Below are 27,544 nucleotides of genomic sequence, written 5' to 3' on the forward strand. Positions count from 1 at the left end.
TGAGAGGGTTTACATGATCCCAATGGAACTACCAAACTTCCTTTGTTTTCCTAATTGAAAACTGAGAAGGTAATAACCTCCTCTCAATCCATAGAAAGCCAGAAACCCTAGGAAACAAAGCAGTTTCCAAAGAAATTTAAAATAAAAGCATGTATCATTAAAAATTGAACAAAACAAACCAAGCATGTCTCCCAAAGAAAGCGAAAACATGCCTTTGAAATAAACAGTAAGTCACCATTGTTCATTGCAGAGTGGCATGTCAGTAACAGAGCAGCAAAATAAATGTGCAAGTTGCCAAATTGAACTAATTCATGTTCTGAATTAAAATAAAACACCCTCAATGCTGTGGGACACTTCAATTCAACAGTGTTCCTAAGGTTTGCTGTGATCTGTCTTGGGAAAACTATAGATATTGAACAGCTGTTCTGCTCATGCCTTACTCCTCCCAAGCACCATTCCACATATAATTCCTATACGGAATCTAGGGTTCCATAACAAAGTGACCTGCACAATTTTACACGTGCCAAAACCTCTAAAGTTTAAGAAAGAGGAAAACCCTGCAAACTCTTACAAATAATGAAATGAGTTGATAAAGTACCCTTTAGATGAACAGAAGAAATAGCATCTCAAGATTTATTTTCTAGAGTAGCCTCAATGCTTCTGTCCTTAGCTACTATGATCCCAGCAGGGAATTAGATTCAATAATGAGGAGTGCTCATATCCTTCCAATAGTTAAAGGTAAAAATTTATTTTCCCCTTTCCAGAGAAATACAATGTCTTATAAGACTGTTCACTGGATTATATAGTAATTGATCTTAGAAGGCTACGTACATGGCACTGGGTGTGAGCTTGTAAAGGGAATGGTGTTAAACTATACAGAGTTCATTCCTCAAAGAACTTCCTGTATTTCAGGAGAGTTAGCACAAGCATCATCAGAAAATTCAGAATACTATGATTATACTTTTCAATCAAATAGCCAAATACAAATATGCATAATACATTAATTATGCAATAACTCATTTAAGTGCAATGATTTTGAGACATATCAATAAGCATGAATATTTTATACTCAGTGAGCTTAGACTCTTTAGTATCATAATAAAATTTAAAAACAATAAAAAATATAGCACTCACACATCCCAATTTACTTTAAAGTTTTATACTTAGCATAGAGCTTCCCATTGGTAAAGGTGTGTTTTATGAATGGATAATTAAGTTGTGTATATTTTATATACATATGTGCATATTTGTACATATAGATATGTAAGTATTATACTAGTGTTATATTTAAATGAAGTCTCAAGCCTTGAAAACTGTCTTTCCCTGGGTTAGCTTGAAGTACTTCAAATAAATTTCCAGGAAAAGATTCACTGATACAATACTATACTCTAACCACAAAGCCAGAATATATTTGAAAGATCTCTGAGGAGAAATTGACCTTAGGGATAAGTTCTGTTGAAGAGATCTTTTACAAAAGATGAACTTGGTTCCAAAGTTGTCATTTTTATTAAGTCAGAGCTGAAAATATAGAAGATACATTATTTTTGAAAACCTACATATGTATTTGATAAGAAAGAATACAAACTAGAAATACTATCCTAGCTATTAACAGATTTTTTTGATTCCATAAGAACAAGTAGAGTTAACGTCACTTTGCTCTTTCTGCAAAATAGTACTTAATTGTTTCCTGTTATTCCTAGTAATCAATTCCATATCTCTCCTTTTCTAGACTTACTTCAACTGCCCCAGTTCAAGACTTTCTTGCCTGGACTACTTTGGAGCCCTTTCCATTCTGTCTGTTCATGATACTCCTGTTAAGGGTCTGCTTGAATTTCTTCAGTATTTCTTAGTTCCTTGCTAACACAATGTTAACCCTTTTTAAACCATATGAAGTCATTTATGGTCTGAGCCTCATCTATTTTTACCATGTTTTCTCCTGAGATTCTCATTCTTCTCCATACATACTTGGCCCAAATATTTCTATACTTCAGCAGTATTAAAATTCTAGTGATAAAACCTATAGCTCTTATATTCAGAGAAAATGATAGCCACAGTAATGACCATGATATATGTCCATGGTATGATTCCTATGTCCTGTGAATACATTTCCATGCATTGAAAATGAGGTTCTTAAGATATAGTTAGTGTTCTGGAAACATGACTCATTGGTTAACTGTGTGTACTATTCTAGAAGAAGACCTAAATTTGTTCTCTATAATCATGTCAGCTAGCTCACAGACACCTCTAACTCCATCTCCAGAAGAATGAGATGCTACTGGTTTCTGCAGACACCTGTTCTCATATGCATATACCCATACAACAGGCACACAATCATCCACACAATTAAAGATAAGAAAAATTTAGAGATATTAATAAATTAAAGTTTTTTGGATGAGAATAGTCATGATTAATCACAGGAATGTAAGAAAGAAGATGGGATACAGAGGCAAGATCAGAGAGAGGTAGAAGACAAAACATGCAATGTAATTGTTTCTCAGTAGCTGGAAATGACTGAGGAATAGTTTTTTTTTTTCCCAGAATATCATGAAGAAATATGACCCTGTTGACACCTGGATTTTAAGAATTTAAACCTCCACAATTGGAAGAGAGTAACTGCATGTTGCTTTAAGCCATTACATTTGTTAGAATTTGCACAAAAATAGGAAATTACATCTGTGAATTTAGTATCTCTTTTTTTGCAAGATCTTCTATAGCAGAGATGATGCATTGCTCATCTTTATAATCCCTAGGTTGCTTATTTACAGTTGTTTTCTACAAAGATGTTTACTGAACGTGAAAAGGAAGCAGACATGACTCATTTATAGGAAACAGGAATGCCTGTAGCATCACCAGTTCAAAATTAGGGTAGACAGAAAGGTTTGTATAATGTGAAAAATGTGTCCTTACAAAATGTCCTCACAAAATAACCAATTTTCAGAATATGATTCATGATTGTGGTAGAATGAGAGTGAAGTGATTAAACAAGAAAACAAAACAAAAAGAACCAATGAAAATTTATAAAATAAAAAAGTCATTTTACATGCTTCTTTTACTATACTTCCCAGAAGTGTTTCTATGAGGAATCAAAAAGGCAAATTTGTATAAACCGATATATAAACACTTTAATCTCATAATATATCCAGAAACAGCTAATGTCAGCCAATGTTGTCAGCACTTAATACTGAAATCTTCAATAAATTTTCACTTAGACTTGTGTACAAAACCAAGTGATTTTTTTATCTTTTTGTCTGAAAAATTTCTCCATATATGTGAAAAATTAAATAGTATAAAAATAAACACATTCCTAAACATTAGGTATGTGTTCAATATTTTGAGACAGAAGCTTTTTAAAGTTTAAATATATAAACATATATTGCAACTACTTTGTCCTCTGCCCACTCCTAAGGAGGTAGTCCAGATAAGCACTGGAAAAGCCAGGAAAGTTGAACACTCAGCTTAAATCTTCAATGGAATGAGGTGTGCAGCTGGTCTTCCTGAAATGCCAGAAGGATAGAATTTAACATCCTGGTTATCTTTTGCTCTCTGAGTAGACAGGTTTTGTCTGTATCTCCAGAATTTACTTATCTCAGACTCTTTCCCCTTAAAACCTTGAGTATTACAATTAAGCCATAAAATCCATCCTTATGAGTGATGTCACTTGTGCTTTACAACAACCTAGGTAACGTCTATGTTGTCTTAGGTCCAGGACAATCTTGACTCCCGCAGGCATTATGTTTCACCTCAATCAAGCTCCCTAGACCTTGGCACTATCTATGAGTCAACAGTACCTGTTCTTGTGAAACAAGCCAGATTACTTTGTAAAGAATCTCAATGTAAACATCTCTTAAATTGTGCAAGTTGCACTGGGTTAATTGTTATCTGAATACATTTTATCCAAAATTGTTCTGTGTATAAATACTGCTAAAGAAAAAATATGTGGCCAGTAGCTTAGAAGTCCTAGTCCAGCAACAGTTACAATCAAATTGAGCTGTGCTGAGTTTCATTCTTACCTCACACTGATCTATTTTTCTCTGACTGCTGTAAAGCCTGCAGGGGAATCACCATGCTTGATTAGAAGTTTTAATTTAGAATATTTTCATCCAAGAATTGCTCTTTGGTTTTTCTGTTTGAGATAACATTTTTTTTTTTTAACAAGGTACAGTTGCATAGTGAGTAGTTCCTTAAATTTGGCTTTGCTGTTCTTAAGTGGTCTCATGTTTTACTGAAGACACAATCTAGTATGTAGCAGGAAAATATAAGCCAGGAATTTCAACACTGTCAATAAAGATTCTTCATCTTTTGAAATCTACCAATGGTTCTTATTTTTATTAACAAGGAAATAAAAATTCATCAAATTTTCATTCTTGAATTATTAAAGTTAAAAGTTGATATTTTTAGTTCAAAAACTGGAGAAATGGCAAATTCCAAGGCAGCTCAGGCTGCATAGGAAGAAATTTGTTGTTTTAAAAAAATGTCATGAAATAAATATATGCAGTGGAAAGATTTGAATGGAAGAAATATTTTTAAAAAGAATTTTAATACTGTAAACACAAATATACTTAGCATAATTTTACATCTGACTGAAGAGGGATAAGAATTAGTATTCCTTAAGATGTAATATAGGTTAATTTCAAAAATAAGAACAATGATATTACCTTAATGTCATAAAAATATAGAACTTTGATTGCTCCTTTAAAACTCTCAGTAAAATGTATATTACACTACAACATAATACACATAGTTAACAAAAACTAATGAAATTGAAGAAAGCATTTGTAAGATATTAGAATCAGATTAGTTTCTGAGCAATAATTCTTGAAAAAATTTTTTCCACATGTATTTGCTTTTTTTCATTTTTGGGATTACTGTTGCATTTTTCAACGTCAAAAAGCCACAAGATGGCATTGGAGAGTCCATTTACTTTACAGAATTTGTTTAGTAGAAAACCTGGAATAATCCTAGTAGCCTTTTTCTCCAATATGAAATACATTCCAAGAGAAAATAAGGAGTCCATTAGCATATGGAAAAGTTTTCTTGACATATATAAATCTAACTTTCCATTACTATTTACACACATAATATTTACAACACGCAGGAAGCATGAAGTAATTCCAATGTGCAATTGAGAGAAAAGAAAATCAATATAACAAACTTAAATAGAAAATATTGTAGTATAGTTAGTAAAATATAGAAAACAACCAATGTGAATAATATTTACAGAGAAGACTCAGTGAACCTTTATAAAATATATTTTCATATATAACCCTAAAGATATTATAATTTAGTAATTTAGCTATTATCTTTGTCTTCAGTCAATACTTCCAATGCATAGGTATCATAAAAGATCATAAATCTACCACAGGAAATTTCTTTTAAATCACTTTTAAAAAGAATTAAAACATAATTTATTATTTTGAAATGGCAGAGTCAATTTTAGCTAGAGATACATGACAAACCACAAGGAAAATTTTTGACACAGCATCTCACTGTATAACTTGAATAAACCAGGATGTCCTTGAACTCACAGTGATTCACTTGCCCTTGCCTCCCCAATGCTGAGGTTAAAGGCCTACATAAAAAATATGCCTATAAGACAAAAGAATTTGGTGATGCAACAACTTGCTTTTTAAAGGCAAACCCCCATGAGGTTTGCCTTTAATTGAACCTTTGTTTTAAACTCACACTGTCTGGTTCCTGTTGGTAACACAAGCTGTAAAACAGAAAGTCAAAAGCAACCAGTAATGATCAAAAGTACTGGTGTTTGTTCCAAACCCTGTCTATCTTAATGGTTTTTTTATGTTGTTTGTTTGTTTTTGTTTTTTTTATCATTTTGTAAACATATAGAATATGTTGCACAACAAAAGAGACATTTGAGTAGCACTGAATCTGTGCTGAAAGTGCTTGTTAAATTAACAAAACAATCATCATTTGTCTTGGTGGTGTTATGGATTAAAATTCCTCCTCTATGAATAAGAAACTCAGGATTTGATAGATTCACAGATTTGTTCCAACAAACAAGACTTAATTGGTTCTGGATTGAAAGCCCAGTGCCTTTTTTTCCAATGCTCTAAATTTCACAATATTCACAAATCAACTTGAATCATTTCTGGAAAAATAAGTGAAGACAGGAGTTTTTAGTGGACATTATAGTTAAAAACTAGAATGCCAGTGTCAGTTTTCTGGATAAATAATTTGTCTACAGGTTATAGACAACATGAGGATTAAGTATAGAAGTTTCTAATATTATTTACTTTGTATGAATTACACAGATTTAAATCAGATTAGTATTACCCCCTGTTTCAGGTTTATTGTATATTGTGCATACTTCAATCTGGGTAAAAGACATTTTGACTGGAAAGAATTTTTTCAGTTGTACAGTTTATATCAATATTATATTTGTTTTACCTAACTAGAAAAAAATTATCCTATGTTCTAAATCATAACAAACATTTAAAATTAACTAGCATTTTTATATACTAATTTTTGTAACACATGTTTGCAAATGTACATAGATTTGAGAAGTTTGTGAGAACATAGGAGTTAAAAAGAAAATCGAGAGGGGAAAGTGATGTAAATGCATGATGCCTACATGAAATACTCAAAATAATAAATAAATATAAAAAATAAACTACCTCAACGGCTTTCCAATTCCTTTTCCTCCAGCTTCCCCTAAATTTTTATTTAGTGATTTATTTTCACTATCTCAGTTAACTCCAAAATTTAAATGGCTTTGTAATTTTAAAGATGTCTCCTCTCTTGCTTTCTGGGAATTTTCCTTATTCCTCTTCAATCTTTCTTTTCATTACTTTCTATGACAGGGCGCTCTTTGTCTTACAGCCTCTTCAAGGTCAGTTGATCTTTTTCATTTCCTTTCTGTCTTCTTTTGGCTGCATGCATTTTCTAGATGGTTTTATTCCATTATACTGAACACGATATAAAGTAAACAAAATCTGCACCTATTGCCTTGACTTTTATCATCTAATGGAAAGTGTTCTCTTCTAAAAGGTATGGCAGCTTATAACTGAGAACATGCCCTTGATCTCGCAGTCCATTTGCTAATGCAATGAAGTATTTCAAGATAATCATAATGAATTATCAAAAGTAGATACCAAAACTACTTATGTGAGAAAATCAGAAAAGAGGCCATGTAAGGGTATAATGCAAACCACAAACCAAGGTTCAACCGAAGACTCCAGAGTCTATGAAACTAAATGAAGTATTCTCCTATGGAATCTCCAAGCCTTTAAAAGTATGGCTGTTGACTTCAGAAGTCTTGTTAACCAAGTTGTGAAACAATTGATTTCTATTGTTTTAAGTAACCGTCTCTGTCATAATTTCTCATAGCAACCACAGGAACTTCCAGTCATTAATTTATCAGTTCAGTGTTCCCACTCCAACTGGCCATACTGCTGCAACTAAATTAATTCCATCTCTGAATAAACAGACCTTCCCTTTGCTATTGGCGAAAACATCAATACATCTTTTCAAATTAGTTCATAATCCATCTCAAATATCCATCTGATATTGTGAATCCTCCCTCATAAACATATTCCCTCATTCCCTTTGATTCCTTTTCAGGCTCTCAATGAATCTCACTATGATTTTCATTGAGTTCTTCATTAGTCACTCATAAATCCTACCATCCTTGCTAACGGGGAGGATTAGGTATCTAAAACTACATTGTACTCTGCTGTGGCTTCCTTTCTGTGTAAAGGCAGCTTTCCTGTTGACCTTACACAAATGTGTATAGCCTTATTAGATAGACAACAAGTAGCTTTATCTTATTCATATAAAGAAAAAAGCACAGTAAGTAGGTCTTCATTCTATTCACTAATGGAATGGACTTAAAATAATTGAATACTAAGGTAAAACTTTTCCGTATAACATAAAATCCAGAATCCCTTGTGGAACATTATACACCTTCACATTCTATACCACTGTGATTTTTTAATCTTCTTATTGTTCCCTTTAAATACATGGTCATTTCTAGTTTCTCTGCTTCAGAGACCTTTAATATGATTGAGAGAATCTCAATCCTCCTATTACAGAATGATTTTCTTTACCTTTTTTTTTTCTAACATCCTACATCTAAACCAATCATCAAGCTCAATGGATTGGGGTTCAAATATTTGTCTTCTGTCTTCCATCTTTTGTATTCTTATGGTCGTTACTTTGATTCAGAAAGTCATTTTAGTGTCTAGTTCCTTGTATAAGATAAGGTGATAAGATAGTCCCCTTATTGTCCTCTTCCTCTGACATTTCTTTCCTAATCATTCTCATTCCACATGACTCCCTTTTCTCCACAGGGACCTCAGAGATCTTCTGACCCATTCAACAAAACTATACAATGCCTTTGTTTCTATTTCTCCTATTTCTCTCTGCTGTGGCTACTCTTTCTATAGTTTCCAATTTAATTCAGTAATATGTTGTTCAATATGTGCTTGAATTAGTAAATTACACATAAAGAAAATAATGTCTGCTTGAATTAGTAAATTACACGTAAAGAAAATAATGTCTGAGGAAATATGCTTCCATCCTTATTTTTAAAACCTGTGGTACCTGTGGTTATAGTACCTAAAGAAGGAGACTTTGGCACATTTGATTACATTAAGGACTTAATTATTTACTACAGGGATCATTCTGGATTGTCTCAGAATACCCATAATAATCCAAAGTGCTTATAGAACAGAAAGAAAGAGACAAGAATGTCAGAGAAAGAGCTGTGACAGTGGGTGTACAAACACAAAAGAACAAAAGCCAAGGAAAAGAAATAAGTGAATCAATTCTATAATCTCCCAAACTTCAACTGATTTGAACAGATGGTTTCAATAACTATTATTAAAAACTTAAGCATCATAATTGTGCTATTCTGCCAAAGAAGCACTAATAAGTGTCCTGATTAGTGGTACTATCTTAGCCCTTCAACTGGCATTAAATATATAAGACAATATATTCTATTTCTTTCTCTAAGATGTCCATGTAGTGCCATTCTGTTGTGTTTATTAACATGAAGTAGTATATCCCTGAAATCTTACTCAACTGAAAAGTCTTGTACATGTTGCCTTTTATCTTATCCATGCAAAGTGACCATGAATAGGCATAATTCCCCACAATTGGCATTAATCTATAAAAATTACATAAAATCTGATTTACACAGAAAACTAAGTTGGCAGTGAAATTCAAAGCTACATCAGATATGATTATTACAAAAAGAAACTGAATGGGCTTCTAGTTAGGTACACCAGGTTCTATATTTGTTAAACTTACTATAATTAAAGGCATTATCTCAGACGTAATGGGACTTATGCTATATCTCATCTCATGCTCAATTTTTAAAAGTACAAAAGTATAAAAGAATTTTTCCGACAAATAAATATTCCACCGTTTTAGCTTTAAAAAAATAAAGGAAGGCTCAGAAGTTTGGTTTTACAAGCTCTCCCAAAGGAAAAAAATAAAGGGAAATGCCTTGTACTCTTTGACATATTTGCCAAACTGAGAATAAACACATGGTAACATAGTAAAACGCAGATGCTGAGGGAACTAGGTTGTCTCTTAATCATGTAGAATTAAGTTCATTGACTTACAGAAATGCCCAAGGGTACTGATATACATAAATCATATTGGCATGAGTTAGAAGTAACCAACGTGGCCTTTTCTTTTCTTTCCAGTAAAATTATACTTCTTTAGTAATGTGATATCTATTACTTAAAAAAAAATCCACAAATAAACACAAGACTTAGAACCTAAACTGTGTCTTTAGTTATTTATCTACTGTTTACTTTTAGAAATTATCTGGGCCCAAACTCTAGTTTTAATAAACCTCTTGAGGCATGTCCTCTGTTTGCTGTCAGAAAGAATTTCTTCTAAATCATTTCACACAAACAGGTGTTCCTTGGCAGGTCCTAGAATGAAGAGAAGATCAAATCCCTGAGGCAATCCTCTCACTGTGTAACAGCTTACTGCTCTAGGGAATTCTTATGTATCATTAATCTTCTCTAGAATAATATGAACTTTTTCATTTATGTAACATAGCCACTTCTTCCTTTCTATATGCTCTAATAATTATGAATATTTTTCTATGCTTAACTTTTCATATGTCCATCATCAAGAGCTATTCTTTTTACCAGATGGCAACTTCTGAGCAATGTTATCAAACCTAAAATATTGCACACAATGACACCAGTGTCGCTTTAAACCTGTATTAAGTCTAGTAAAACTCTGGTATAGAAATATCCAAAGGGGCATTTCTCCTTCTTTTTAACAGGCTGTGGACTATATATTCCAAAACTTCAAAAACACTTATGGATTGTAAATGTTCCTTGTCTTCATATAAACCCCTACCATACACTAAGTATTGCTTATCCTGAGTTGCTATCTTTCCCTTTAATAGTCCAATAGTCTTAACCAATATATTATAATAATCTTTTTTGAAGAAATAAAAACAAGTTCTCTATCTCTGTCTCTGTCTCTCTCTGATTGTCTCTCTTTCTGTCTCTCTCTGGAACTCTGGCACTATGGCTCTCTGTTTCTCTCTCTGTCTCTCTCTCTCTTTCTGTTTGTATCTCTCTGTCTGTTTCTGTCTCTGTCTCTCTCTGTCTGTTTCTCTGTCTCTGTCTGTATCTCTCTCTGTCTCTCTGTGTGTCTGTATCTCTCTGTCTGTCTTTCTGTCTGTCTCTGCCTGTCTCTTTTTGTCTGTCTCTCTCTGTCTACTGTCTCTGTCTGTCTTTATCTCTCTCCCTCTACCTCTGTCTGTCTCTCTCTGTCTGCCTGTCTCTGTCTCTGTCTCTCTGTCTTTCTCTGTCTCTGTCTCTCTCTGTCTCTTTTTCTGTCTGTGTTTGTCTCTTTTTCTGTCACTGTATCTGTCTGTCTATGTCTGTTTCTCTCTCTGTCTGTCTCTTTCTACCTCTCTGTCTGTCTCTGTCTCTCTGTCTCTATCACTCTGTTTTTATATCTCTGTCTCTGTCTTTGTCTCTGTGTCTATGTCTGTGTCTGTCTCTCTCTGTGTCTATCTCTTTGTCTCTCTGTGTGTCTGTCTCTCTCTCTCTCTTTCTCTCTCTCTCTCTCTCTTTAGGCAGGTTTGCTGTATAGCCCCCTTGGCCTAGAACTCACTATACAGACCAAGCTGATGTTGAGATTAAAAGTGTCTACAATCAAACTCACATGCAATTTTTGTTAAATCCTTTGGTTTTGTTTGACAATTATCTTTGTAAAACTGTCCTGGTCCTACTTTATTTTCATTGAATACTAAAAACCACTTGTCACTTACTAGCTCCTTGTTACTTTCTAGCTGATTCCCTTAATCATTCACTTATTATTTCCATGACTTGAGGGGTTCAAAAGAAGAAAAAAGGACACCAAGTTAAGCGGGCAGGAAAGGAGAGGTGGATCAGGGAGAAATTGAGAAACGGGTGAATAAGATAAAAATACATCACATAAAATTCTCAAAGAAGTAATAAAACTAATAAGAAAATACAACTTACTGAAAATATAAAATGAAAAGTTATATCTATGAACCCTGTTTGATTTGTTGTTTTTGTTTTATATGTTAGCAAAGAACATGTTTTGGGGCTTTACATTTTTTTTCGAGACAGGGTTTCTCTGTGTAGCCCTGGCTGTCCTGGCACTCACTCTGTAGGGCTTTACATTTTAAAACAAAACAATTATAGTATTTTTATAGTTAGAAGATACTAGGTTGGTATGAGGATTAGGATATATTTCACTGTTAGACCACTAGCCAAACATAACCAAGACTAATTAAATCAGTTCAAAAAGACACAGTAGCAGTATCAAAGTGAGTAATTTTGACTGACAAACTACACTAAAATAAAAGAAGGAGGACGCAGAGAGATGAAGAGAGGGAAGAAGATGGGGCATGAAATTGAGGACAAAGGATCCCAGGAAGTAAAAGGAGAGGAGAAGATGATAGTGGATTAGAGAATTGGGACCTAGACTAGAGGAGAGGGGAGAGGTTGTGAATAGAATAGAAAACTCTAAGTTAGAATAGAAAACTGTAAGTTAAGAAAAACAAGAAGGTTAAGCTACACTGTATAATTTGGTTGAGACAAAAGTCATCTTAAAGCAAGCATGTGCTTTATATGATTTTGTACAAATATTCAACAATTGACAGACAATCAGATATTTACTTACTAAACATGTTATGACACCATGCATTTATATTCTTGATTGTCAATGTATGCGCATCTTTAGACTATTATGTAAAAGACCAGATTCAATCCCCATTTATCATAGCATACACATATCAAAAATTATTACTTAAAATGAAACATGAATTTGTATTTTGAATATTTCAATCCAGAAAGCTATAATAATATAAGTGCCTTATTAGATTTAAATTGCTAATTAAATAATTGCAAAGGGGGTGTAAGCTGAGGTGATAAAGGTAACACATCTCCATTTGTATAAGAGCTCCTAATGCTTTCTAATTAGATTTGTTAGTGACAAACAAATACTTCCTTCTAAATTTTTATGGAATGGCCATATATGTTAGTCTGAAGTAAACACTACACCCAATTAACTTGCCATATTACTGAACATTACACTGTGTGTTTTAGTCACATTTTGTATATTTTAAATACAATGCATTTGTAATTATTAAATGATCTAAATTTGCTTGTGGTCACAATGAATTAAATATAATACCCAGCAACACAAACTTGAAAAGCATTGGACTTTGAATCATCTTTATCAAACTTGTAAAAGATCTATAAAATAAAACCAAAATAATAAATAATGACAAGACTCTTGCATAATACACAAGACCAAGCTTCAAAAATTTATTCAGATTCTTAGGTCTCAGTGCTTCTGGTTTTGTCAGTTAGGATAGGTGTGAAGATTAAGCCCTTCATCTTTTTAAGATGAAGATGCCAAGGGCACTTCTGTTCTTGATCTATGGGCATCAGTAATGATTCTATTCAGTAAGCTACATACTTGTTTCTCTTAAGCAACTGTGGTAACAAACATAGTGAAAATGACTGAAAGCTAGGAAAGTATATGAAAAAAATATTGACTTTCAAGTTTTACACTTACTACCCAAAACCCACCTGAATAGATTCACATTCACCTGAGTCTTAACATACATATTGAGAAAAGCAGTCACAATTTAAATTGTAGATAAGAATTAGCAAGGCAAATGTTTCACTTACCCTATTTGTTGTTTTGTATAATTATATAAAGACATATTTGATTTGAGAGGTGAGAAGTAGGTATGTGAAAAACTCATTTATAAATTGAAGAGTGAAAAATATGAGAATACCAGTCTAACTTAGGACATCATCTAAATAACAGTGTCCTAACAAATTTATATTATTAAAATAAGCTTACATTTGAAATAATGTTGTTTTTCCAAGTATAAAAGCAAGAGATATGAATTGTCTAATTGTCCCACATTTCTAGATCTACTTGTTTTTAAACATAGTACGTCCCACTTTGATTAAAAACAAAGAAATTCTGGCCGCTAAAGAAGAACTTATATAGTATAGACCTGTCACCAGTATTTTATGATGAGAAAAGGTCACATTTGCATATCAATAAATCATACATCTGACATATGCAGAAAGAACTGAAAAAGCAGTTTTATGTAATGAGATATAATAAGCAGGAAAATGAAGCTTTTAAGATTTAATCAACAATCATAATCTCACCTTGCAGTTGGCTTGCATTTAAAAATACCACCAAAAGAATGAATGAAATCAAATGTAAAACCACAAACATTATTTTTCTACAATACCTACAATTACACCACACCAATGACATCTAAAAGTAACACTACCAAAATGTTGTAGGGTACTTAATAGGCCAAGTAAAAAAAACTTACACTGAACCTACACACACATCATTTCCCAGTTTCTCTCCAAACTTTTATCTGCAGAAGAGGTTCTTGAAAGCAGAACTATTGGCCACTTCCTCTACAGGTGGAAGTTTCCACTATCCTATCAATATGAGGCAGATGTTACACTATTCCAAATCATGGTGTCACAACACAGTAACCTTTTGAGCCTCATCTCAATCTTTGATTTGTCTCTGGAGACTGCATGGGGAGCACACTGTAGCTGGGGCAGTTAAAATTCCTCTATTCTTCCTTTATGCCTAAAAGCTGTACCTTCAAAACATTTATAATCCAAAGCCACGTGGAAAAAGGGCAATGATAAATCATATCAATAGCTTACTAGACAGAAATTCACATCAATATGTATTCACTTGAGCATTATATTCCCTAACTCCAATTGTGAATAGACAACTAGAAACTAAGCCTGCGTAATGACATGTAAATTGTCTGAGTTTCAATGCTAATTGAGTCACTTCTGCCTTGCATTACTGTTCTACTACTCTTTTCCTTACAAAAATATTGGGGAAACGCCATGCCCTTTTCTTAAATGATACAGTATTTACTGTAAATTCTTCTATGTGAGTCAGCAAAACAGCCTTTAAAAGATTTCATTATAGACATAGTTGTGAAGGAAATAATAGTATTAAGAAGTAAGTTGAAATAATACACAATAATGTTCCATTAAAAGTGATATTCTACAAGAGCATTAAAAATCAAACTGATTAATAGAATCTGAATGAAACTTTCAGTGTAGAACTCATTCACGTTTCTAATTCATCTAAATGGTGTAAGCCACTTTAATTTTCATACACTGACACTTTTGTAATTGCCTATTATTAATCTTTACTGTTTTTCTATGTACTGTTCTTCTATATACCTACAATATCTATGTAACAGATGATTCACACATCTCAGACTCTCACAAATAACATATGTGTAATCATCACAGTCCACATTAAATGAGAAAAAAGAGGTACTTCTTACCAGAACCTCTTTTGGTCACAACCTTCAGACTCTGAGTGAAAGTAGCATATAAGAGAATCAAATGTGGAATCGGAGCTTTCATCTTCCAGTTCTTACAGGTTGTTCCTTAAGGGAAAGATAAAATGAAAACAATAATTTACAAGATTTATTGACACATTATGAGAATTTTGTGTGCATCTGTTTCTAGGCATTCAGATTTGGGCCATATATCCTTGGCTGACCTTGAATTCTCTATACAATAGGTTGACACTGCACGCATAACAACCCCCAGCTTCAACCGCCTAAAAGGATGCAAGTATGAACTATTGAACCTGTCTCTTGTGCACATTTCATTGTGCATATTGGAAGCAATGAATTACTTTGTTTCTCCTTCTAAGTGGGATCGAGGCATCCTAACTTGGGTCTTCCTTCTTGTTAAGCTTCTTATGAATTACTCATAAGGAAAGAATATCACAAACAGCATCTATATTACATTTTCAATAAAATATCCATTTTAGGGTAAATCAAAATCAGTGATGTTTATGGTGTTTCCATAGGCTTCTCAGAATGATTTCCAATCTTAAGTTCAACTGAAGTTTAGCAATTCTCTAAATGTAGAGACCTTACTTGTGTTTAGATAAGGAAAACAAACTCTTCATTTTAAGAACAATTTATTTTAATATACATTACTAAAATTAACATTTTAAAATATCCTTTGCTGCAACACAATATGGTTTTTGAAATGTTTTTCTTTACAAACAAAAAGTAATCAATTGTATGTCTCTCAAGATCTGAGACTTTACAACTCTTTTAAAAAATCTGAAAAACATGCTTCAGAAAAAGTTTAAGGCATGTGACTATATTGATTAATAAAAGACACACTATCAAAGAAAGTTACAGAATATATGTCACCATCTACTATAAATGTCTCTTCAGGATGCTAAGAAGTATATTATCATACCATTTGAGTATCAAAAAAGCAAAATATTTCATTTTACATGAACTATATATATATATATTTTTTTCTTCTCCAAAAATATCTTTTTAAATTTTATACATAGAAAATGGTTAGATTGCATATATTTAAGATATGTAATATTATGTTTTATAAGAATTTACATTATGAAATGGTTACTACAATGTAACCACGTAAGTTAAGACCTTTATCTCATAGCATAGTTGCCTTTTATGCCTGAGGGGATCAAAGTTTGTAAAATGTACTGTCAGCAAATTTGTATTACATAGCCAAGTATTATTAAGGAGAGGCCCCTTGGTGTATGTCAGACCCCTAGAATTTATTTATTTACTTGGGCAAGCTTGTGCTGTGGGAACAACATCTATTCATTTTCCTAAGAAGACCTTGGCAAACACTACTCTGGTTTTCTCTTGTATTATAAGACAAAAAATAGTAGAGTTGAGCACTGTGGGACTGAATTTGAAAAGTAACAAGTCAGAACACAGTTCAGATATACTGTAGGCTATAATAGCACAAGTTTTTTTGAAGACATTTGATGACTGCTCATAGCCAGCTGTCTATCACTATGAGTTTATTACACATGAGAAAGCTGAACTGCACATTGACAGCCACTTTTTTGCTCTCCCACAGCCTCAGATATATTTGAATACTTTTAATGATTAATTCATTCACATTGATAAAAGTCTACTAAAATATATTCCACCTCATAAGTCAAAATCCATTCATTTGACGCATCATCATCATTACAGTTTCAAAATCAGAAAATTATATAAAAATTGCATGCAGAATAAGCTATTTTAACTTTAGTACACATTTAAATGATAACTTTTTTTTAAAAGCAAAGACCTAGAGTTATCACAAAGATATAAATGAAGATATTCCAAAGAGCCAATTCATCAGGCACATCTAAATAAATGCCACATTGCATTGCAAGGTTGACTCATGCATTCCTAGAATCCAAATCCTATTTCTCAGCCACTGCACTAACTAGAACTGTAGAAATATTTAAAGTTGGTATCTTCAGCCTTCAGGTTAGCTGCAAGAATCAGTTCCTTTCTCAGTGGGAGTTTAATCAGTGCTGCCCAAGAAACTCCGGGATCTAACTATAAGCTGCAAGCCCTTCCAGCTTAACTATCATGTTTCTTGACTCTTGTTCAAAATACTATTTCCTTACCCGTTTCATTTCTATAAGACACACTAGTTTGCAATTCTATTTCTGAAAATCAAGTTGGTTTAGAAAGCATCAATTTTTTAACATCAAGATTCTTAATTGAATCTCTTGAAACTGTGTATTAGGAAAAATAGATTTATGGTTCTAATGCTGTAGTCAATCTATAATAATCTTTAAAATGTCTTTTAGAAATGTTATTGTATCTTAAACTGAAAGATAGATTAAATATGTCCAACCATAGATATCTATTACTTGCTGTGTTGTCAGCAAAATTAAGATTGTTACCTAGAAATAGTAATGAACGTATATTTAATAGTTCCCTTTATAAGCAGGCAATAAGTTCTAAGACCATCATTTGATCCTGAAAAGCAAAGATAGCACAAAGGCCTATAAATACTATGTTTTCTTATTATGCATAACCACACTTAATGTCAACTTATAAATTAGATATAGTTATAGATTAATAAAAATTATAAAATATGCTATAACAAGTTTTAAAATTTCTCTATCTCAATACTTTATTGAAATGTACTTATACCTGTTGTGATGATTAGATGTAATATTGTCAAATGATGAGATAAATTATTTGAATGATACAAACATTTTAGCATCAAATTAGGCTACTACAGAATGATTACTTGCCTTCAAGTACTGTAATTTCACCACAATCTATTGATGGTAATGACTATAAAATGAGTAAAAGGTAAGGGGCATACTCAACCTGGACACAATGCACAGAGGGATTATGTACATGCCAGGTGAGGAAGAACATGACAGCATGAGATTTCATCAACAACTCATAATAGCATGAGATTTGGAACTTCTGAATTGTTGATTTGTGGAATGTCAAAGTTTATAGTTTTAAAGCAAGGGTGGCTGTAAGGTATTTTAACTTTAAACACTCAAATCATAAAAATGGCATTACTATATGAACATTTACTGAAATTATTATTTATTAACTTATTGTTACACTGAAGCTTAGATTTTGAGTATTTTAGTTTCCTTCCTGTTAATGTGATTAAAAAATGAATAAATAAAACCACTACAAATAATGAACTTCATGTATATTTCCAAGTCACAATCTGTCATTGATATATATATATATATATATATATATATATATATATATATATATATATCCCCACTATCTCCTGACGAGGGAATGTTGATGGGCACATGAGTTGTATCTTTTTCATCAATTAATACTAAAGAAAATCCCTCATATACCTGTCCAAAGACAAACTATATATATGAAATTCCTTAATTGTGGCTTTTTTCAAATAATGTTAGGATATGCCAAATTAATAACCAGTGCTAATAACTAGGACATTCTATTATTTGTCAGTGTGACACACAAACATGTCACTATGAAATAATAACTTTTTTGGTCCAAAGATCTTATGTAAATATAGTATAAAACATACTACAACTCTGTACTCTGAATGTCTTAAACTCTTTAATAATGTCAATGCTTTAACAGGTAAATGACTTTAAAAGTTCAAAGTCTCCCAACAGTGGCATCCTATACAACTCACGATCAAATCATATATTCATTCTTATTCCAAAACAAATGTGGATGTAAAGCAATCACACTTAAGCACCAAAAAAAAAAAAAAAACCCAAAAACCAAACCAAAACCAAAACAAAAAACAAACAAACAAAAAACAAATAGTAGAGCAATGTAGCTTCAAAGGGCTTGAGCAACCAAACTTTTCAGCTCTGCAATCTACATCACATACCACATGTTTCATAGGCTCAGGTTGTCTCCACCTCATATCTGTTGCTGTTAATATTAGCATCTCAAGTTCCTGACTTCTCCAAGATTCTGATTTATTTACTACAACTGAAGGAGGCTTTACTTACACTAATGCCATATCTTCCAGAATTTGGACACTGGAATAATGTACCAAACCTCACCTTCCTTTCATGACCCCTTTAATCCTGCAATTCTCACGCCTTCAGAACCAATTACATGTGACTGATATTGATGTTGTTAATCATACCTTCCAACTTAAAATGTGTACTTAGCTTCCTTGGACCAAAGCTTTTGTGTGCCTAATCTGACAAAATACTTTCTTATTCACAGAAAATTTCACCTCAGTGTTCCTGGTAACATATTAACCAAAGCCCATTCTTCAGTTCCAGCATGATAAGCTCAAACAAATTCTTCTTCAAAGTATTACATAAATGGCCCCTAGTCTAGTTTGTAAGTAAGTCTTTACTCCCTCCCGAAATCAAATAATCCGGGCCTCCACAGTCTATATTATCTTCCAAGATCTCACAACAACCCATTAACCTCTGTGTAGTCAACAGGTTTTCTACAGCAAAGCTAAAAAGTCTTTTACAATTCTGTAATAATTAGCCCAAACACATAAATAGCTTCATGGACAGGTTTATCAAGGCAATATCTATACTCCAGATAAATTTTTCTGCCCTAGTTTTATTTATGTTGATGTGATAAAAATATTCTTAGCAACTTAGAGAAGAAACAATGGAGTTTGTTTGGTTTATATTTCCACATTGCAATCAATCACTGAGGAAAGATGAGTCTGAACTAAAGATAGGAACCAAGAGGGAGGAGACATGCAGAAAGGCTTGTTGGTTCACTCTCTGGATCACTGCAAGTTTCATACTTAGGCAGCTTTATAAAATATATCCCAGGTGTGTCTGTATGAACATGGGGTTATCCATCCTTTATCAATTAATAATGAAGACAATACTTTACAGACATGCTTCCAAGAAAATCTGACATATCCAAATCCTCAATGAAGGTTTTTCCTCTTACATGACCCTTTTATATACTACATTGATGGCTCAGGTTACTCTCACAACAGTGATTGTCTTAGTCAGGATTCCTATTCCTGCAGAAAACATCATGACCAAGAAGCAAATTGGGGAGGAGAGTATTTATTCAGCTTACACTTCCACATTTCTTTTCATCACCAATGGAAATCAGGAATGGAACTCAAGCAGGTCAGGAAGCAGGAGCTGATGCAGAGGCCATGGAGGGATGTTACTTACTGGCTTTTTTTCCCCTTGGCTTGCTCAGCTTGCTTTCTTACAGAGTCCACGACTACCATCCCAGGGATAGCACAATCCATGATGTGCCCTCTTACCCTTGATCACTAATTGAGAAAATGCCTTACAGCTGGATCTTTTTTCTTTTCTTTTTTTTAATGGATATTTCATTTATTTAAATTTCAGATGTCATCCCTTTTCCAGATTTCCCCTCCTTAGAACTCCCTATCCAATCCCCCTCCTCCTTTTTGTTTTTATACCATTTTAATTACATGCATGTATTAAGGTCAGTTCTAGGTTGAGTGTCCAGCAATGCAATAGGTGCAAATAGTCAAGGAACAAGCAAGACAATAGAAACAAATAGTCAAAGAACAAGCAAGGCCTTAAACTCAATTACATGAACACTCCCTTGATCACTGTTTCTAAGGGCTTATCAGGATGACCAAAATATCTGAGCCTACTTCCATGTTCTAGCCCAAAGTCATTTTCATGTCTGAAGCCCACTTCCTTGTTCTAGCCTAAAATTTAGATTCTTGCCCGGAATTATCCTTTGTTCTAGCCTAATAGCTAGATCTTATAGAGGTGTTTCCTCTAGGGAGGCTCCTTTCTATGTGATAACTCCAGTTTGTGTCATACTGATACACAAAACCAGCCAGTACAATGAGTGAACCAATTTTAAAATGCCTCAGATTCTGGATATATATATATATATATATATATATATATATATATATATATATATGTGTGTGTGTGTGTGTGTGTGTGTGTGTGTGTGTGTGTGTGTGTATACATACATATACATATACATATACATATACATATACATATACATATATATATCTTCTATTTTAAGAATATTATTCATTTCTTGGGTTCCTGTATACCACAACTCAAAATGAATATATCATAATTGATAAGAGCACCAAGTCAGCCTGGGGTTTTATAACATAGCCTCTCTTTGGTTAATGTCTACATTTTAAAACTACCTGCTTGAGAAGCAAATATATCATGGTGTTCTAACACATATCAACAATGCATGAGAGAAAATTCAATGAATGAAAATTATTGTTGCTATTGCATATGATTAAGAGTAGTATTGTAGAAAGACTACTATCCATACACACTCTTCCATTAAAATTTTCTGTATACATCAGATAGTTTTTGTTAAGGCCGAGGTAAATCATCAAGGTCTAGATGGAATGCTAAGGCCTAGGTAACTGCTACCTGTCTAGCCTTCCATTTCATGTTTCTAATATTTAAAAGAATCTTTTTCATTATGTTGTTTCTGATGTCACTAGGAAACTTTCTCAGGCCCAAGTAAATTATATAGAGTGTTATATTCTGTGCCCTTAGAAACCAATCAAGACAGAAGTCAACTGCTTTGTATAGTTACCCTTAATAAGTTTGGACTCAAAGTAACCACCCTGAAGCACTTCCTTCACCCATGTATAAGCTCTTATGATATTTGCAGGAGACACCTGCACCAATATAAGAAACTATTTGAAATAAGACATTCATTTTGAGTAGGGGTCAAGTAAAGTTTAAGTTTCCAACACCTCCCTAGGAACTGACATCCTACTTGGCAGAAAGAGACATGTACATGTGTAACTGACATCCTGGTTGGCAGGCTAAGATATGAATGTAAGTCAAGTTTTATCCTGTTAGATAAGTTAAGACATGAATGTTAGAAAAGGCAAGTCCTCTGCCACAGTTTAATACTCCAACCAATGGGATCAAGATAATTGTACAACAAAAAATATGTTCCCAAGGAAGTGCTTTATCCCTGTATCATGATAAACACATAGTGAGCATAAACTACACTAGAAGATACTGTTCCAAGGACAGTAGAAGGCTGCCCAATAAAGAAAACAATAGACACAAATTCTTCCCAACTTAATTAGGTCCTGCTGCCATATGGCGTGTATGATGTGCTGAGGGAATAGAGGGAAAACCGTATTAATTTCATTTTAAATTGGGTGTGGTAAAACAGAACAAAAATGCTTTTAAAGTATAAAATTTTCATGCAGGATGTAAAGAAGAGACAAACTGGGGGTGTTTAAGGAGATTAAATTTGGTAATAAGTTACTGTAGCAACCATGAGAAACTTCTAGAAAATGGATGTAGTGAAAAATAATGATTATCAACTTGACAGGATCTATAGTAACCTAGGAGATAGGGCCCTGGCCATGGCTATGAGACTATTCTAAGTTAGAATAAGTGAGCTATGTCAATAATAGAAAAGTATGAATAGCCCCATTCTATGAGCTGAGTTCCTAAACTAAATGTAATGGGGAAAAGAGAGAACTAACATTCATTGCTCTCTGCTTCTTGACTAGGAAAATATAGCCAGTTGCTTCCCACTCCTGTCTTAACAAACCCAAAAAATAATGACCCAAAATTTATCATTCTTTCCTAAGGTTGCTTTCATAAAGTACTTAGTTCCTGTGATGATAAACTTAACTAATAAAAGTGGCAATTTTCACTGATGAATTATGCTTTGGACTACTATAATGAGAGGAGTTAAAAATATCAGTTTGAAGTGTGAATAGCAAGATATGCTAGGGAAAACCTTGATTTTCTTTTCTATATTTTTCAAGATATTTTCTTAGAAAATAATCTGAATAATTTGAATTATTTTCTAAAACATAGGTTGAGGTGAAAAGAAAGATTTTTCTTTTCAAATAGAGACCAAAAAAAGAGATAGAGTCAGCCTTAAGAAAGTGACAGTTAATAGAGAATAAATATAACATGATGACACAAATGAGGTGTATTTTGATATTGTGTGTCTGGATATTGACAAAAATATGGGAAATTTTTGTTCAATAGCAGTAGAAATTCTATAAAATGTACATTTGTACTATAATGAAATAAATAGCCTAAGGAATTTCCTAAAAAATTTTCAATGTATTTAATTAAACACACTATCCAAAAGTTTGTAGGATGAGGGAGGATAACAACACTGTAATCACAGCCAATATTAAATATGTAAAATAGGATAAAAAGAGTAAAGAAAAATAACAGGAAGAATCTTATACTTTCAATTCAGGAGCCTACCAATATTTACGATACCAGCAAAAATAAATCAAGGGAGAATGAGGATGAATCTAGAAGGGTATGAGACAATCAAGGAAGTAAAAATGAATAAAAACATTAGAAGAACACATATAATTTGAGAACTGAAAAAGCGTAAGAAGCTACAGAGTTAAAAGTGTCCTTGTCATAATGCCTAGTCATTTTATTTGACTCATTAGGGGCATGATTAGAAAATGTTAGGTGAAATTAAGTTTTAGTTGTCTGTGTACTAGGAGCAGAAATATGAATTGTATATCTAAAAGTAGAGAAGTTGAAGTTTGTCTGTAATTTACTATGGTGAAAATCAAGACATCCCTGAAAAATGAGGCAGAGTCTGAACAAAGCCAGGGGAATTCAATGAAATTAGAAAGCAGTTGAAAAGCTGTCCATGTCAGAAACCTGGAATAAATACTTTTACAAACAGAAAGGTACAAAAGATTAATATAATGCTATTTTACCAATAACATTGAGAGAAGCTGCATCTGTTTGTTTTTAATCCATATTGAGAAAAGACACTTAGGAATGAGGAAAAACTGGATTAAGATCTAATTTTAGCTTTACATTAAGATAAGCAAACTATTTCATAGTTGTGAGTTTAAGTTTTCTCTTCTAGAGAAGCTGCCATAACTACTGTCAATGAATATTTCACCTTTTCTTTGTTTTATTATCATATTGAGGTGCAAACACTTACTTTAGTGTCTGGTAAAGATTAAACAAAATAATTGTCTTAAAATGACTGTTTAATAGTGGCACTTAACTGTAGATATTTTTAAATGCTACCTCTTCCTGTGCTTCCTCCTAGTGTAATAATTAGCTATGCTAAAAGTGATCCACTATATTTGATTTAATCCTTAACATTTTGACATTACTATACTCAAGATTATAGTAACCATTTTTTCAGTCTCATAAAAAAATTAAGTATCCATTTGTGCATGACACAGATAAAGTATTCTCCAAGGACTCAATTTACATAAAACAGTGCATGTTAAAGTTGTGAGCTTGACTTCCTATGGAGAAGAAAAATAGACACTCTTCCAGACTATCCAATTGCAAGTTACTGAAAGGCAAATATTTTAAGTTACTCAGGCAAAAATGCCATTTCCAACAAGAAACATTGCCAAATATTTTGAGAAATATTAAACAAACATGCATATTTATATACAAATAAAATGATAACAGTTATGTACCCCATTTCTAAGTAAGGAGCTTTTAGCAATTGATAATTTTAAGGAGAGAAAGTGTCAATATTCTTTAAGATTGTAGTCCTTGGTAAGACAACCATGTTCCAACAGAAGGCCACACATCCAAGAATATATAGGTGGCACAAATTGGATTTGAGGGATAGAGAAAGTGTATTACAGTTTAATGAGTGTGGGGGAATTGCTTCTGAGAGAAGTTGGAGAAGAGATTGAATGTGATAAAACTATATTTATTAAATTTTCAAAGAACTAAATTTGTTAGGAAGCAAAAGGACTAGTGAGATAGCTCAGTTAGTAAAGGTAGTTTCCAGAAAGCTGTATGTCCTTAGTGGTATCCCTATGAGGGGACAACCAACTCTCACATGAGGTTCCATGAACTGTATGTGTGCACTGTGTTACAAGCATGCATACATGGACAGATAACATCATAACTAAAATATTTTTAAAAAAGTTTCAAAGCCTCAAGAAAGTATATTCCTGTAATAGCTACATGAATCTAGGAAAGGATTCAAGGTACCAGATGAGAGAAGATTCTAAACCATCTTTCAGCCCCTATATTTTTAATTTTTAACAGTATTACACTTGTATGTAATGAACTGTGATCATATTCTCACATTCATTTTTCATTGCTCTCTGTCATCTGCTTCATAAACCCACACATTCCATTCTCTTTCTCAAGTAGGGACCCTCCTACACCCTGTCTGTCCATCATTCCCTTTATTTCTTTAAGGCTCATTATAGCCTTTCGTTGTTGTTTTTGATTGTTTTTATGAGGTGCTGGAGATAGAACCTAGGACTTTGTGTTTGCTCGGCAAGAACTCTGCCAGATAACATGCATCTGTAGCCCCTGCTTCCCAAATGTCACAGAGTACATGCATTGGGGTGTGTGTGTGTGTGTGTGTGTGTTCCACTTTAAATTTCCTTAGAAAAAGGTTCTGGGAATCAAATTGTCTCACATTTTATAAGAATAAAATGATGATTTATTTTATCTCAATTGGGAATTTAAAAACACTCATTTTAAATAGAAAACATCTTGGTAAATCATATTATACAGGCATAATGTTTTGTACAGTATATGAAATTTATCCTTGTGTTATTCAAATGCTGATTTCTCTGCCCTAGTATCTTGTTTGAATCCACACATTGCATTTTAATATTTATACCAAGAGTCTCCTGTCTCCAGTTTGTGTAAAAAGGTCTTAACATTTACTCTCTGCCTTGTCAATAAATGATGACCCCTCAATGGCTGGACAGAATAAAGAAAGGGGCAGGAGGTCTGCCAACCAGAGGAAGGAGAGAGTGATATTCAGATCAGTGAAGCGAATGCAGGATTTAGAACCATGAAGAAGGGGTCCAGAGAGAGATCATGAAAACACACCTAAAACCCCAAGAGCCAGATGAATAATAACAAGCAAGTATAATGGGATAAGGCTGTGAAGTAGCCAGATTAGCATAGAAAGCGAAGGTAGGTCATTTAACTGCTCAGCTACTGAGGTGCATTTTTAAATTAATATTGTTTTTTGTGTGTAATTATTGGAGACTAACATGAAACTAAGAAATACAGCTGTCAGTTTTCTTCTCTTTTATGTTTATTTTAAGAATAATTCATTTACAATATAGTACCAATTATTTCCTTCCTATAATATTTCCAGCTCTGAGTTCCACTTTACTGGGTCACTAATAAAACAATACAGTAGCAGTAAAAACATAATTAAAATAGATTCTGAACAGTCAAACACACATACCCTGTCTCTTAGGTTTTTTGGAGCGGGTTGTTGTTTGTTTTTGATTATTGAGTATATTGTTATAAGGAACCAAAAGAAGTACTCACTAGTTAATGGAAGGAATTATAGAATTATATGTAGAAGAGATGTGACAGGAAGTGCATCTATATCATTCTACTTTAAGAAAAACTTTGAATCTCATGAATAAGTAATAGAGATTACTGGATATCATATTAATAGAAAATTTAAGCTTCATCTGATACATATGTGCACCTTTATTTCTGAATAATCTATTTTGCAATTCTGTAAGGATGTCCAGATTTTACAAGAAAATCTGTAGCAATACAAATAACTCTTGCTCATAGAACAAAACTAGTGAAGTCAATCCTCATCAGTATTTATTGCAGATTAGGTTTCTAGCAACTTCTCTGGATTAGTTGTATTATTTCCAGTATCTACATGATTTAGTGACAAAAGATTGGCTGACATGTTTCATTTACACCTTTCAAGATCCATGACTTAATTTTTACGTTATACTTTATCAATACATTCTTGTTTTTAGTATCATGCAGAATCAGAAATTTTGTTAAGAATGCAAAGATAACAGGGGCAGTATTAGGTACTGGAGAGGACAAGAGAGAAGTACAAAGGGTAAGAAAATTGAATAAAAATATGTAGCAGACAGGGATGAGGAAGTGGGGATAGCCACTGGAAGGTCCCAGAAGCCAGAGAAACAAGAGGCTCCCAGGACCCAACGGAGGTGACTTTAGCCAAGAATGGGAGATAGAACCTGTAGAGACCATCTCTAGTAGATAGATATGGCAATTGGTTGAGGGATGGAGCCACATACCCATCTCAAAGTTTTCAACCCAAAGTTGTTTCTGTCTAAAGAAAGAATAGGGACAAAATATGTAACAGAGACTGAAGGAAGGGCCATCCTGGGACTGCTCCACCTGGGGATCCATCCTGTCTACAGACACCAAATCCTGACACTGTTGCTGTTGCCAAGAAGCACTTGCTGACAGGAACCTAGTATGGTTGTTCCATGGAAGGTTCTGCCAACAACTGACCAATGCAGATGTGGGTTCATGGAGCCAACCATCTGACTGAGCTCAGGGATGCTGGTGGAAGAGCTGGCAGAAGAACTGGAGGAGCTAAGGGCGTTGCCACCCTACAGGAAGAACAACAGCAGCTGGCCAGACCACCCTGTGCTCCCAGGGACTAGACCACCAACCAAGGAATGTACAGGGTGTAATCCATGGCTCCAGATAAATTGGTAGCAGAGGATGGTCTTGTCTGACATCAGTGGAAAGGGAGGCCCTTGGTCTTGCAGTGTTTTGATGCCCCAGCATAGGAGGATGCTGGAGGGGTGGGGTGGGAGAAGGTGGGTGGGGAAGCACCCTCATAGAAGTAAAAGGGAGGGAGGAGAAAAAGGTTGTGGGATGAGGGGTTTGTGGAAGGTAACCAGGAAGTAGAATATCATTTAAGATGTAAACAAATGGAATGATTAATAAAAAATAAATTTAAAAAAAGAATTCAACAATTTCTAAGTGGAAACTTCTTACTGTATACACA

General features: G+C 33.5%; 1 protein-coding gene across 1 annotated transcript in view; it reads right to left on the bottom strand.

Annotated features, from left to right (window-relative positions):
- The window catches only part of Il1rapl1 (interleukin 1 receptor accessory protein like 1), a 1,244,239-nt gene that overhangs the window by 1,023,628 nt on the left and 193,067 nt on the right, over positions 1-27,544 (bottom strand). Inside the window, exon 2 of the mRNA XM_034486438.2 lies at positions 14,831-14,935. Within this exon, the coding sequence (XP_034342329.1) occupies positions 14,831-14,912 (82 nt within the window). The 5' untranslated portion in view covers positions 14,913-14,935. The remainder of the gene's footprint in view (positions 1-14,830; positions 14,936-27,544) is intronic.

The sequence above is a fragment of the Arvicanthis niloticus genome, chromosome X (genome assembly GCF_011762505.2).
Source record: "Arvicanthis niloticus isolate mArvNil1 chromosome X, mArvNil1.pat.X, whole genome shotgun sequence".
Taxonomy (NCBI): Eukaryota; Metazoa; Chordata; class Mammalia; order Rodentia; family Muridae; genus Arvicanthis; species Arvicanthis niloticus.